The 15,529-nt window shown below is 39.0% G+C and overlaps 1 protein-coding gene across 2 annotated transcripts in view; it reads left to right on the top strand.

Moving 5' to 3' along the window:
• Positions 1–218: 218 nt before the first annotated feature.
• The window catches only part of INTS6 (integrator complex subunit 6), a 38,519-nt gene continuing 23,208 nt past the window's right edge, over positions 219–15,529 (top strand). Inside the window, exons 1-5 of one of the 2 annotated variants that reach the window (XM_021526586.3) lie at positions 219–271; positions 583–743; positions 979–1,056; positions 1,775–1,924; positions 9,756–9,779. In XM_021526586.3, coding sequence (XP_021382261.2) covers positions 633–743; positions 979–1,056; positions 1,775–1,924; positions 9,756–9,779 — 363 coding nt within the window. In that variant the 5' untranslated portion in view covers positions 219–271; positions 583–632. Of the gene's footprint in view, positions 272–334; positions 744–978; positions 1,057–1,774; positions 1,925–9,755; positions 9,780–15,529 lie in introns of those variants that run through there. The other variant, XM_021526587.3, reaches the window with a different exon arrangement.

Raw genomic sequence — 15,529 nt, 5'->3', positions numbered from 1 at the left:
CCCCCGGCCGCCCCCCCGCCCGCGGCTGCGCCTGCGCGCCCCCGCCGGCTGCGGCCGCCCCGCCCCTCCGATTTGAATATGCTAATGAGCGGCTACAGGGTCCCTATGGTGGAGCTGGGAGACAGTCACGTGGGACGGGGACGTGTCCTTGGGGGCGGGGCCGACCTACCCAGGCTGCCTTAAAAGCGGGAGGCGAGCGAGGAAGCGCCTCAGTCAGAGCGAGAAAGTGCTGGGGTAGCGGGGCTGCGGCTGCTCCGCCTGAAACTTCTGAGTAACATCAACAGGGGGAGGGGAGGGCGGGCGGTGGAGGAGGAAGGTGGTGGTGGGGGGAAGGTTAGCCAGCAGCGCAGCCCTATCCGCCTCTCCCTCATAAACCAGCCTGTGTTGGGCTGAGCAGGCCCCTCACACAAAGGAGGGCAGGGCAGGCAGGGCTGCCCCCCCTTCCCCCCCGCCTCGGCAGAGGGGCAGCGGGGAGGCGCCCTTCCCCGTGCACAGCACTCACAGCCACTTACTCCTCTCCCGTCCCCCGTCTTCTCTCTCTCCCCTCCTTCCCCTCGCCTCCCCTGACGGTTCTCCCCTCAGCCCCCCGCCCGCTGTCCATGTAGCCGTCCGGCCGCCGGCCCCTCCGCACTATGCCCATCTTACTCTTCCTGATAGACACGTCCGCCTCCATGAACCAGCGCACCCATCTGGGCACCACCTATCTGGACATAGCCAAAGGCGCTGTAGAGACTTTCATGAAGGTACCGGGCTCTGCCTTGCGAGAGGAGGCGAGAGAAAGCGAGCGAGAGTGGCTGCGCGGGGAGGGGAGGGGGCGGCAGGGAGCGGGGGGCTGCCTGGGCCGGGGGCGCGGGGCGAGGGCGGGAGCGAGCGAGTGCGTGTGAGTGCGGGAGGGAGAGGAGGGCCGGGCCGAGCCGGGGGGCTCCGGCGGCGGCGCCGCCTCTCGGCTCACCCTCTGCTTTGTCCCCCGCGCCGCAGCTCCGAGCCCGGGACCCGGCCAGCAGGGGAGACAGGTACATGCTGGTCACTTTCGAGGAGCCTCCCTACGCTATCAAGGTAACCCCCGCTCACCCCCCTGCTCCCCGGCCTCCTTCCGGCCCGTCCGCCCCGCGCCCGCCTCGCCGCGGCTGCCGGCGGTCCGGGGGAGCGCGGCACACACGGGCTCCGGCGGCGGCGCTGACATCAACATGGCCGACGCTTTTCCCCTGTGCGGTGTGTGCGAGCAGCAATGAACTGTGGGGGATATGTATTCAAGTTGGGAGAAGTGACAGCAACTCCAAGGAGAGTTCGGCTTGGAAGGGGCGAGCCGGGAGAACGACCGACTTCAGCCCTGAGAGCCCCGGACTCGGAAGGGGACGGCACTTCCCTGGCCCCGCCGCGGCAGGGCGGGGGCGACGCGGGGGAAGGGGGCGGTGGGTCCACATGACACAGGACGGTGAACCTGTTGGAGGTCGCTTCACAGCGCAGTTGGCTTCCATCTGGGCAGGGCTCTGGGAAGGTGATGTATATAACTCTAAGGTTTGGGCACCGGTGTCCTCAGAGAACTGTCCTGTGGAACAAAGTGAAAATGCGCCTTTGGTAAATGGGAGTTCTGAGGATTAAGAGAAATGCATCATTTTAGGCTTTTTTGGAGCAACATCAAATACTACTAACTTCTGAGGTGTTTTGTTATCATTTGTAGTGAGCTGCATGCAGCAGGGAAGGCTCTTTGTAGCCTAACAAGAAAGCAAAACTTCTATCTGTGGAATAAATCTTTTCACGTTTCTCTTTGCAGGCTGGCTGGAAGGAAAACCATGCAACGTTTATGAATGAACTGAAAAACCTTCAAGCTGAAGGGCTTACGACTCTTGGCCAGTCCCTAAGGACAGCTTTTGATTTATTAAACTTAAATAGATTAGTAACTGGCATAGACAACTATGGGCAGGTAGGTTGACTGTTACTAGGTGGAAAAATCTTAAAACCAAACTTCCCAGAGACAGCAATTAGCTAGTTGTCCAAAGTGGCATATTCATGGAATATTCCATATGAGGCCAGCTTTTTAGTGTGATATAGCCTCCAAGTTGACCTTTTCAGTTCAAATTTTTCCTTTTTTTATTGAGTGTGTTCAGTACCTTAGCTGGTAAGCCTGATAGGGTTATGAAAACTTTGCTTTCTCTATACAGTGCTGAACAGTTTGGGAGATGAGCCTTTTTTCTAACAACACTGCATATCCAAAAGTACTGGAAGGAGCACTTTTTCAAAACACTGTCTTTCCAGTGAGTTTACCACAACATTTCTCTGCATATGTGTATTTTTATAAACCTGCCTGTTGTATCAGAGCCTCAAGAAGCTGTGCTTTTTAAATCTCGCTGTTGCAGCTATCCCTTTAAAACCGGAGTTGTTTGGTGTGAGCATTCTCATGCTCATGAGCTGCTAAAATACAGACATTATAGTTTAAACATATGCCTTAGGACTCATACAGAGTTCTTTCTGTTGCTGGATCCAAGCCTGGATTTGTTTCACATGAAGGATGTTACTAGTACTTTTCATGTGGGGCATACCAACTTGAATCTCTCTTTTTTGTTTGTTATTCTCATGTAATTCTTTGTCCACTATCTGAGGATTAATACTTAGTTCTGCTTTTGGTATTTGAGATGGGAATGTGGCTGTGAACACAAGTCCCCGTTTTTCCCCCACTATGTCCGGTCTAAGCAGGATTTATCATAACATACCACATGTGTTTATGAAGGAAATTTGTCATGCTGCATTATATGGCTTTACCATGAGATGATCAAGTGAGCCTAAGCACTTTTAAAATGCCTGTTCAGTGATGAAACTTTGAAAAAGGGCTAGTTCCACACATGGGATTTTTTCCTGTGACCATCTGATGTCTTTATACATCTGTGTGTAATTTTCCCATTTTTCTGGTGTTTTCCTTTAGCTACAAGTGCTTTATTAATCTTTCTTGAACACTTAACCCATGTAGGTCCCTACACAAAATACTGCTTTTTCCCATTGCTACTGATAATTACTCTAATTAAACCTATGTCAAATAATTTGCTCTAAGTGAACCAGCTGTGCTCAGCTACTCAAGTGGGCAGTTGAGTTGTCATGATTATTTTGACTCACTAGTAGTGTTTATTACTGCGATAGCTGCTCTTTTGCCTGTGAAGCAAAGACTTCTTCTTTGTCTGATCTGTTCTGATTGTAAGTCTCTCTGGGCTTGAACCCACTGTCACTTAAGCATGTTTTTGCTCCATTCCACATGTGGAGCTGGCTTTTGAAGAGGTATTCACAATGTGCAGTCAGGTGACTAAATAGAAATTCTTTTTAGCATCTGCAAAAAATAGATCAATGTATTGCAAGTGGGAGGTCATCTGCTGCTGAAGTGAAAGGTTCCCATTTTAGCTGTTCTAACCAAAATAGTTATTTTTTACAAATCAAGTTCCACAAATTCCACTTAAATGATCCTTCAGCATTTGCACCTTCAGCATTTGCAGTTTGAGATCTAGAGCAGCTAATTGTCCTCACCTTCACGTTGGTCTTTAAAGCTATGGCTTGATAGCCTGTCATCTTCCTGTTAGTCTTGTCTACCACCTAAAATTTAGTCCAGACAAATGGGTGTTTAACCATACATAGAATGAGAAACTTAAAAATCCAGGAAAATAAAGTTGAGTTTGAAATAGTTTTCCCTCAGAACATAAATTGCTGATAAACTTTTTTCTAAAGCAGCTACAAATATTAACAGTATAAAACAGTAGTTAACTGAAACTTAGCAGGCAGATATTTGAAGACTGAGTGTGTCAGAGTAAGAGAAGATAATTTCACAAAAAAAGTGTCATACAGACCATAGGTGTGGTATGTGATGTAATAAAAACCAAACTTCTGTGGGAAATTGCTCTGGCTAAAAATCTTTTGACTGTCATGCTTATATTTTGGTATATTGACAAACTTCTAAGATACTTGCCAAGATCTACTTGTTACAGGAAAATGAGTTGTAAAACAGACTTTTCTTTCACATGCTAATGACAAGACATGATACAAGCTTGATGGGATTGTCTAGTTATGTCTCCACCAGTGACATCTTGTACCCCTGCTGAGTGTGGACTGTCGGTCTAAATGGCAGAGTGACTCAGTATACTCAATTTCTTTGAGTTGACCAGAGTTCTCCATCAGCTGACCTTCTGAACAAGAATGTCATTCTGGAGTTGGGCAAAATCTGCTTCATATTTTCTTGCTACTTTGTTTGGATTTGTATTATGAGCACTTATAGTGCTCTTTAAGCAAATAGTACTGGATTAGTTACTCATAATGATTGAATTACCATGTGATCAGATGATCACAAGATCTCACATTTAGATCTTAAATAACACTGTCAACACACTTAGATTGTCAAGAGCCTGGAAGATTTTTTCATAAACTATTTCTGATACAAATGCTATGGTAGGGCTTTATAAGTCTTTTGTCTTACTGAGGGGTTGCTCGATCCATCTGTTTTGGAGGCTTTTGTCAAGAAAATTAATTTTGAAAAGTACACCTATTAAGGTGGCTGTTCCTTAAACTTTTGTAGCATGTTCAGTGTTATACTTCTTGGATCCAATAGGTTTTTATTCTGCTTTAGTATGCTTTATTATGATAGCAGAAGAATAAAACTTCAAATGGGGTGTCAGCTTTTAGCATTCACTAAAAATAGTGATCCTTTTCAGCTTTTGCACTTTTATGGAGAGCTTAGGAAAAAATACAGCATTTGGATGTCTCCAGGAGGAAATCAGTTTAAACACATAAAATTCAGTGAGAGTTTACTGTCACATCACACAAAATATTGTACTTCATTAGCCCAGTTTACGCTTAGAAAACTGACTTCTTATTTTCTCCAGTTCAGCTTTTCCATTATTTCAGGTAGTCTGAAATACCAAGCCTTTTACTGGCAGATTTTTTCTTGTAACTATTCTTGTTCATCAGGACATGAGTAGTCACAATTTAACCAAATGGTTTTGGGTATAGCAAATGTACAGCTTGTTATAGTTGATAGGAGGGTTTAATACTGATAGGTGTTTCTGTGGAAACAGACAGCATTCAAAATGTAGCTGCTGTTATAGAGTGCAAATGTAAGCAAATGGTTGAAATGAACCATCAACTTCAGTTACTTGCAGTTTATAGTGAGGTTTCTAAGACTAAGCACTGAATGTGAGGTAGGTAAAATATATATCAATGGTGTTTTGACACTCATGTGTCAAGGACCAACATGGCTCTACCAAAGCTTGAAATTGTTAAAACTGATTTATTGATACCCTGTGTGTTTCACATTGCGTTATTTGTGAAGTGATAAGTCTTACTGTTTTTTCAGCAGTATTGCATCAAATAAGGTTTGAGAAGATAAAATACACTTAACTGAATGGATTTCAAAGTGTTTTTGCTATTTTTTTTAGGGTAAAATTGCTTTAGTACTGCATATAGAAAGTGCTTTTCAATAGTATAAGCTTTTTATGAATTTTTTTCACATCACTAGAGTATCTTGCACATTTTTCAGCAGCATTACTACTGCTATGCAATGAGTTTGACTTTTAAATGAATCTAATGTAACAAAAGCACATGCTAATTTTGGTCTGAAACAGAAAAGTCAAGTAATGTGTCTAATACAAGTGGATATAGACTAGGTATTTTTCATGCAGTGATGAATAAGATGCAGCCTGGATTTAGATAGCACATGAAACACTGTTTGTGTGACTTACCAGGCTGTGTAGTCTTGATGAAAGCCTTTTGTTCTGTAGTGCATGTCACATATGCATAGAAGCATAACTAAAATCTTTTGCAGAAAAAACTAAAATCCAAATGGAATTCAGCTGATAAAGAATATTTTGGAAACTTACGAATACACTCAGAGCTGGATGTTGAAAGGTATCCTGCGTATGATGACATTGTTTTTAAATAACTTAACGTTTTTCCAGGGTTTTGGTCATGCCATGTATGAGCATTAAACAACACAATCTTAGGTTAACTACTACTTGATGGTTTTTTGAGTATGTGTTCAGACCCATTTATAGCTACAGTAGCAGAACTGCAGATGTGTTCCCACAGTAAAAACTGGGCATTGCTCCGTAGAGTTCAGGGTGTTTTGCCACAATGGCTTAAATACTGTGGTATTCCAAATACAGGTAAACAGTGTACCTAGGAGATATTGTCTGATCATACTTGTAGACACGAGACAGCTTTAAGTCACACATTCTAGGCTGACTGCTTGCTTATATGCTTGTCTAGGATCTCCTGAGCTTATAAAATCACAAAAAATCGCACCTGAAAGAAATACTGTTCCCTAACATGGACTATTTTATGCTTCTGCAGTGATATGTTCTCTTTTCTTTAAGGTGTTGAAAAGTTTCATTTTACCAAGAGGCATTTAGGATTGTTACTGGATTTTGTTATTCTCAAAAGTCAAAATCCTTTGTAGTATGACTTTTGTCTTGTTATTTTGGGATCATAATGCACTGCACTGAAATGGCCTGTGCTGCACGTGCCTCCAAATTTGGAACCAAAGTTTAGGTTAGCGTTTCCTGCTTTGTCATGCTGGCACAGTTGCTCATGCAGTTTGCTTCTCATATTGGTAGAGGCAGTTATTTACATTTCTTTTCTGGTCTTTTTTTTTTTTTGCCTCCCTTCCCCAAGAAGACCAAATAGGAGAATTTCAGACAGTAATAACCAACATCACAAGTGTAATAATGGCAGAAATGAGATGCTTTCTCACAGTCTCCTGTTTTCTGTGGAATGGCAATAGATTTAACATGAACCTGTATGCCTACTGATATCAAAGATCTGTATATGAAGTGCTGGTAAAAATCAGTCATTCTCATCTGCTTTGTGATGAAATTAAGCATATTGGTTTGAACCTACATGTTTTAGACCATAATCTTTAAACATGCTATCTTTGAAATTTGTAGTTAGTTTTGTTTTAGAATACCTTCTAGTGAGAGCTACAGCAAGCACTGTTAAGGTGTTTTTTCAAAATCCCATGTGGAACCGCTTGCCCTTTAAGCCCTCCCAGCACAACAAAGTTCAGCAAAGTATTAAACATTTTTAAAATCACTTGTCTAATTCCAATCCAGTATGTTTTTAAAGAATATGAAACAACCTTACATGAAATACTTCATTTTTTCTAATGAAAACAATCTTGTCAATCTATTCTAGTAGAAACAAGATACTTCAAACAAATTTGACTTGGAAGAAGCAGTGCCATGACATGTTAATTCATAATTTGCATACACTGTGCATTTTGTCCAGCTACGTTGAACAAATACTGAATACATCAATGGACTTGCATAGGGCACTGATCGTATCTTCTGGAGTGGGCATCTCTCTTGCAACAGTTTTGCCCTCCCAGCTTTGAATGCATAATGCCAACTTGATTGTATGCATCTGTCTGTAAGGCATACTTGGCCTAGATCCCTGCTCTGGAACTTATGGCCTCTAAATGGATTTGTAGTTGCATTAACCTTGCTTCAAGTTGGGTGACTTCATGTAGTAAAATAAATCAGTGATTGATCAGTGAGATTAATAAACTGGACTGAACTGTGTTGGTTTAAAATTGGTTTAGAACAGCTAAGTTGCTTCTGCTGTTGTGGTGATAAACTCCAGGAAGGAATTGTGGGGGAGTCTTTGGAAAGTTACTCTGAAGAATTGCTCTGTGTTCATAGGTCAAATAAGCTACTTTTAGTCATCTTATCAGTACCCTAGATTATTAACTCCCTAAATTGTGGGGAGACTTTTGTATACAAGTCTGTCTTTTCTCCTTGGTGGTGTGTTCTTTTGGTTAGTTTTTTTTCCTCTAATTAGTGTGTGCGGCAACTGTAGGACTGGTTACCCTTCTCTGGCATATGGAGAACAGAGGCCTGGCTTAGTCTGTGAATTGCACTGACTGAGCTAGAACCAGCTGTGAAGCAGAAAGGCTTCTTTAATTAGGGACTTGATCCAGGGATTGGCAAGGTCAGTTATTTTTGGAATAAAACATTCCGAAATATTTTTAGGAAATAAAACCAAAATCATCTTAAACTCAGTCTTTGTAGAGGACTTTAAAGTTATGCTTGGTATGGATTATGTTATTTTATTTTTCTTAGAAAAAGTTTATAGAGGCTCAAATAGAACCTATTTTCAGGAGCTTGCATTTACTATGTTCACTCAAATAACTTTGAAAACTTGTGTAACTTATTGGTTGATTATCCAATTTCAGATGATTGCAGTGGTCATGCATTTATTAACCTGTAACTAACTGATAAGGTGCATCTTTTTCTATATGTTACCTTACAAATAAGATACAAGTTGTGATCACAGTTGATTTTGCTGCTTAGGTAATTCATTAAATTTAAGCAAAAGTTAAAGTTCTTCCCATTCTGGGAGTATCTATCTGTCACATCAGTACTTAAATATTTCAAATGATAGTGGCATTTTGTTCTTCATTTCAATGTGATTTGTCAATGTTTAGTTAATTTCTGGAATTCATTATTTGTTCTATGTGTGTGGTTTTTTTTTTAACTGTGATGTAATTGTGAAAGATTGAAGAACTGAATTGTTTCTGAAACTTACCAAGGGTCTAATCTAAATTGGAACACTTACAAGTTAATGAAGAAATTATCACTTATATAATGTGATATTTAAAACTCAATTAGATTTGTTCTTAAATGAAGGAAAGAGGACAAACCTATATATTAACCTGTGATTTTTGAAACTGTGACTTACTAATGTTGGGACCTCTCTGATTTAGGCACATGAAAGTATCTTGAGGTTTTAAGTTTGAGGTCTTGGTAACTCTGTTATGTATTAATGATTCCTTTATTCAACATGAATAGAGTCTTAAACTGCTTCCTTAACATATGCCTTCTGTTGTCACATGTGGATTATTCAATATGGAGGTTGTGTATTCCAAAATGATCTGTTCTTGCCTTGAAACTAATTTTAAGGCTGCTTTGAGTTGCCTTTTCTTTTCTTGCTGTTAGTTTTGGTTTTGTTCTTGGCACAGACTTTTTGCGAGAGTTCCAAAATGACTGAAGTTGCGCAATTAAATAGTCTTTATGCAGACTTCATTCAGAGCCAGACTTGGAAAATCAATGTTTAAACTTATGAGCATCTATAAAAATACTAAACACAGTTAATTTTCTGTGGCATGTTTCAGGATGGATATGCAATGAAATCATTGCCTATAGAACACAAACTTGCAATCTTTAGCAAAGGAAATGGCTGATATGCTTAGATATATTTCTGTAACTTTGTTTTTGAAAATGGGTTTGATGCCTCTTGTGCAATTCAGATAGCTGTTTTGTCTCTAGCATTTCTAATTATAGAGGTGATATCTGACTGGCTCTTTGGTTTTTGCTGTACAGCTTAGACTGGACATGGCTAGTATAAGGTGACATGTTTGGAGGTTCAGTAGTTGAAATCGTAAATGGCTATTTTAAAAAAGATTTTTGGAGATAAAAAAATGCTTATGTCCAAAATACCAAGGGGAAAATGACTTGCTTTCATCCCATTTATTTTCCTCAATACCTTAAATTTCCTTTTCTTAAATGGACCTTAGGTAGTCTGTGTTATGGACATAATGGTTGTTTCAAGAATTCTCCCTTAGTTCTGCAACTGATGTTCTGAGGAGTTTGATCTCTGACTCAGCCTTAGGAAAAGTGTGCTGTTACAATTGTGTTTGGCTGTGAAAACCTTTTGCTAACTGATTTTTCTTTAAATTTTTTTTTATTTGAGTCTATAACTTAATTTGTTCCTGGTTGCCTGAAATGCAGGAAGCTTCATGCCACCAAACAGTGGTATGTACAAAAACTAATATTTGTGAGCACAAATTACTTAATCTACTGCTAGTCTGTAGTGCTAGTAAGAAATGAAACTGAAACCATGTAACTGCCTTGTAATCATACATAGGTATCCAATTAAGAAACTGACACTAGCCCACGTCTTGGGCATTGTAGTAACTCTTTGGTATTTATTATGTAGTTAACTAAAGAATTGTCTAGAATGTGGGAAATTTATTTGCCTACAATAACCTTGCTGTAGTCTGTGGAGCAGAACAGCTGAATTTAGGTTTTGTAATCTTGCATCATGGTGAAAAGATTTTTTTTAGCTGTCCTTACTGCAAAATTGTTGCAATTTTGTTGACTTTCAGAGTATGAGTGCAGGAGAAATCATTGCTGCTTGAAAAGCATTTTCCATTTTTTGTGGGGGGAGGGAGATGGTGTGTTAATGGAAGCATAGATTCAGCCCCTGATAAATTCTACTATGCCTTCTTAAAACTCTGTTTTTAAGGTCTTCTGGAAAAGACAAAATAATTTGAGATAGAATACTGGGGTGGGGGGTGGAGGGAAAGGCTAGCTTCAAAAGCAAAGGGAATATGTCCATAATACAGTTCAGTGTTTGTGGCTGAGCCTTCCAAAGATGGGCAGTCTGCAGCAAAAAAAGGAAGAAGTGGAATGATAGTATGTGTTTTCATGTTGTTTAGAAATCATGAACCAGCTATTGGATTAAACGTATTCTAAGAAATTAGAGTTCTTTGAGGGATTACTTCTTGTTTTCTACTTACACAAGAATATTTAGGGTTTTTAGATATATGGATTTAGACAGGAGGTATTAACCTGTTCCTGTGCAATTTGAGGTAGTATGCAAACAGAGCACACATCAGGTTTTCTTGTTACTCAGTTGCCTCAGATGAGGATAGATTTTTATTAACTTTTGCCCCCTCTGCTGGTTGACGTTCCAATTACAAAGTAAAAGTTTGCATAGGTGATGTACTCTTTGATGGGCTGTTTTGGCCAAATAGCAGTTTATAAATGTTGCTTTTTTGCAGCTGAAACTACAGCAAAACACGTGGGAGAATCTGTGGTAGTGTTGAGAGTTGGTGTTTTCATGGTACCTTTACTGTTTTGGGCTCTGTCAAGACTCAAGCGTTTGTCAAACCTGTTTCTTTCCCTCATCCCTTAGCTGAAGTGTGATCTTTTTATTCAGCCTGGGTGTGTATATTTTCACATATACAGAGGAACTAGATCTTTATAGTTCTTGAGACCACACTTGGGTCTTTTAAAACCTGCTACTATCACCTTCTTTTCTGATAGTAGTTGTTTCCCCCTTAAGATTTAGAGTTTTGGTTGTAGTGAGGCAATCCCTCAAATTATCTTTTAACAGGTGATGAATTTTCCTGTGTTCTTTCTGAAACCTGTCGATTGGTGAGGTAGTATTCCCAGCTGCCTAGTGTGAACAAAAGGCGGAGCACAAGTCCTCCCACCTTGGGTACTGCAGGGAGAGCTGAAAGATTTCAGTATGATGACAGATGATGCTTGTCCATACTGCAGGTGTGTGTGTGGACTAGCTCTAATAGTAAGAATCATATTTCTGTCTGCAGCCCTTTCAGAAAAACACTGGGCATTTTTTCTTGGAGATAATGTAATTTCTGGAATGGGGCTTTCATTAGGTTATTTCATAGATTTCTTTTTGTGACTGGTGTTGTTGCCTTTGTCAGGCAACAAGGGAGATTTCTAGTTTGTATTAAATTTTTTTGTGGCTTGAAATCTTAACATATTTCAAAACACCCATCCTGTGTAAAATTCAAACTGGTTGGTGTAGCTCTTGTTCAATTTTTTTCTGTGACTTCTGAAAGTGATCTTGAAATACATCTGTACAAGTATCTGATCTTCTACTAAGACAGAACTGCTACCACTGCAAAACTGTATTATATATTGAATAATCAACGTCAAGGGAATATATTGAAATCTTTACGGACAGCAAGATAGATGAGCTAGCAACTTTCTTCGTGTGTGAAGTCCATCTTTGTCAGATCTTAAGCCTGTACAGAATTTGTATGTTCTTCAGCTCTTACTCATTCGGGCTGAAGGCATAGAAGTATCTCTGACACTGAGGTGCTTCCACTTCAAGGAAACAGTTTCAGTTTTAAAATAGACATAGTAAATAAATATAATTGCAAAGTTATTTTTATCATGCAGGTTCAGTCAATTAGATAACACTCTGACAGAATTTAGAAGTGCTTTATTTTTTAGTCTGGCCACAGAATTATGGTGCTCTTGTGGGATTCAGATTCATCAATAAAAATGTTATAGTGGAATTGGACTGCCCTTTTTGCACTCCCCCACCATATTCTTTCTGTTTTGCTAGATCAAAGTTTCACAGTGTGTTTGTGCTAAATATTAGGTGATAGAGTAGCTTCATCCAGGTAGACTTCCATTTAAATAAATTTTGCTTCTCACCAAGTAATAGGAAAGAATTTACTGATCTAGCAAAGTTGAAAGCATATTCTTTCCCTAGTACTAGTAGTGCATTACATGTATATGCATGGTTGTGGTGTGTGTCTATATATATTTGAAAATCCTTAAAGGCCAAGTAATTTTTGTAGTGTTCAATTGCTATAAATTGACTGAAATACTGTTGTGATACCAGTGTATTCAGCTGTGTTTGTGACTTGGGCATCATCAATTGTGTGAAAGCATAAAGTACACTTGGTTCTATAGGACTTGCCAACTACATTGATTAATTCTGTGGGGATAATAGAAAATAGCCAAAGTTACTGAAAATGTGAGTGGGACAAGTAAGTTGCACAAGATGATGCAGTTGTTATGTAACTGATGATCAGAGCAGTTGTTAAATACCTCTGTGTACTTGACTTGATAGTGTTCTGCCTTGAGCAATGAAGGGGAAAGTCTCTAATAAATGTTAATGCCTTAGACATTTCATGATTTTGCTAAAGCGTAACTGAAGTTTCTAAGAAACAAAAAAAGTGAAAACCCTGATGGATTTGGACCATCTGTTTTAGTTTGAAATTCAGGCTCAGTGTTGTGATATTTTTTAAGCTGTTTATCAGTTTAAAAATAGCTTTAAAGCTAATAATTTTTGTCATTCTGACTTTTAGATTTCATTTTAAGCTATTGCTTTTGAACAATGGTTGCTCACAGATTCTTAGGAGCATTTGAGGCTCTTGACCTTCTAAATTATAAAAAACCAAGACTGAATTCAAAAATTGATACTTCAATTTTGTATTTCCTGATCAGATGTCTAAATTTACTGAGTTAAGGCTGATACTTCTGAAAATGGGAAGGCTCTGCTGAGAAAATATAATGGGAGATAGATGTGCAATACAGCTTGTAGAGCTTTGTGATTTACTGAAATGAAAGTGTACCTTTTAGACATTTGTCGTGATCTCAAAATGTGTTTTTTCCAGTTCCTGCTGATATGTTCTATTAAAAAATATGTACTTCAGTTCATGTGTATTTTCAGCTCCCAGCCCTTCTTGGGCATGAAATTTCTGTACTACTGAAAATCTGATTTTTGTAGTTGTTGCTTATTATGTCATTTTTGGTCTCTGATTTGGTGTGTTTTGGTCACATTTCTGCCTCATCCATTTCTTCAGTTCTGCAACACTTTGGACTCTGAAGTTAATATTTGTGTGCTTAGAGATAACGATAGTCTTTAATTTATCTTCTCTTCCTGCATGTATAATATTGTATATTTGCATATGTAGAGGTCACAGTAGCTCTTGAACTGCTTTACCTCTACACTTGGAAGAAGGAAAAAAAATATTTGTATTAATTAGTCGTGCTGAAATTTGATGCTAAGCTTACTTGCTAGTGGGAGTGAATTCTTAGTTGTGAGAGCTTTAACCAGGCAGTAATGTGTCTTGATAATTTGATACACTTCCCTCTGAGAGCATCACACAAGCTGGGATGGCATGGGATGCCTCTTACTGTGACCCTGTGTGAGTGGTGTGGAGCTCAGTGGTGCTCTGTATTTGTGTTATCTGAGCACAGAGCTGCTTCAGCTGGAGACCAAGAGAAAGGCAACCAATGCAGCTGAATTACTTTGTGTTTTGGAGCAGTCATGAAGCTGTCAAATTCTTCAAAAGGTGTTGTATAATATAAGTTAGTTTTAAGGCTTTGAATCTCATGCTTGTTCCATTTTAGTCAAGCTGACTTTCCCTGGTCTTGATGCTGAGTTTTAAGTAACTTTGTTTCCAAAAGAGGTCTGTGGGATTTTTTGTTGTCTTGATGCACATGTGTCCTGGAAAACGCCGATTGTGGGTGAATGAAGGAATCCTCCTTGTACCTTGTTACATGGGTTGTCATCCATTAAAGTCATAGGTGCTTCTTCCTTTATTCACCACTGCTGTAAACTTTCAGAAGGAAAAGCAGTGTGTTGAAAAGAATTTACTTTTGAAATAAATAAAACCTCATGCTGGTTAGCTAGTTATCAAAGTTGGAAGCAGGCTTATTATTTATACCTTGTTATCCTGAGATGCTTTCCCCAGTGCATTGCAGCATACCTGTAAGCTGCCAAAGACATGGTAGTGTACACTGTCACTGTTCCTCTGACTATCCAAAATAATTGGGCTGGACCGAATTAATTATCTATGCATTTACAGTCAGTGATGTTGCTATGCATTTTGACGGATGATACTTCCTAGTTGTGTAAAATTACTGTTTTTTTTAAAAGTGTACTTTTAGGGGAAGAGAAATAGACAGTAATTTGACTACTGTAGAATTAGATTAATTAGCTATAAACAAAGTTCTCAACCAATTGTTGACAGAAGTGCTAGAGTTTAGTTAAAAGAATTGGTAAGTCTTCTAGAAGTCAATTTTATCATGTCTGACTGTTGAGAGCTTACAGAAATAAGAGGGCACTTTGTTAGAGGATTAGGAGTAGTTGACTTAATACTGGTTTTGAATGCCTTTGTATAACTAAGGTGAGGACCAGGGTCAGAAGAGTCAGTGGAAGTCTTTAAAAATTAATGACATGGAAATTTTTAGTCAAAAGTAGTAAATTGCAGTAATAGGCTTTTCCGAAATGCTTCTGTGATATATTTTAATTCTTTCTGAAAACAAGTTGATTCTTAGTATGTGAGGTGACTATGCTTTGTATACGTAAAATGCTTGTGAAATTACAAAGAGTAGCCCGAGGATATAGACATTTATCCCTCAGACATGTTTCATAGGGGGTTAAGTGCAGCAATTCTTGTTTCCTTCTTTATAATTTCATGATCATTCTAACACCAACTGTTTAAATCTTAAACTTTTTAGATGGGAAAAAATTGAGACCAAGTATAGTTAATGAATAAAAAAGTTTTTCAAGATGATGAGGATATCCAGATAAAAGCTTTGTCAGAGATGGAAATTTTAATACTTGTATTTGAAATTGCACCAGAATATTAACTTAGCATTGCTTATGACATTATAAATCTGTTATTTCTATCAATTGTCAATTCATTTTTACAATAATTTATTAACAATAGCATTCAAGTATTTTTACAGTCAGTATTCATGAGAAGTATGTAGTTACAAACCCTGCTTTCTGTGTTATTTCAGTGCAATGTAATTAGCTTCCAGCTGATGTTTTGCAGTTGTGGTAAACTATTAGTTGGCAGAAAAACATTCTGTAACTGTTGAGAATTAAATAAGGCTAGATATACTTAGGAAATTATTTTAATTAAAATTGAGTGTTTTGAGAGTTCTTAAATCCTTTTGAATAATTGTTTAAATTAAATTATGAAGTAGCTTGTTTTTCATGG

Source organism: Lonchura striata, chromosome 2 (assembly GCF_046129695.1).
Source record: "Lonchura striata isolate bLonStr1 chromosome 2, bLonStr1.mat, whole genome shotgun sequence".
In the NCBI taxonomy this organism is placed as follows: domain Eukaryota; kingdom Metazoa; phylum Chordata; class Aves; order Passeriformes; family Estrildidae; genus Lonchura; species Lonchura striata.
Note: the sequence above shows the minus strand (reverse complement) of the source record. Positions and strands in the feature narration are given on the sequence as shown.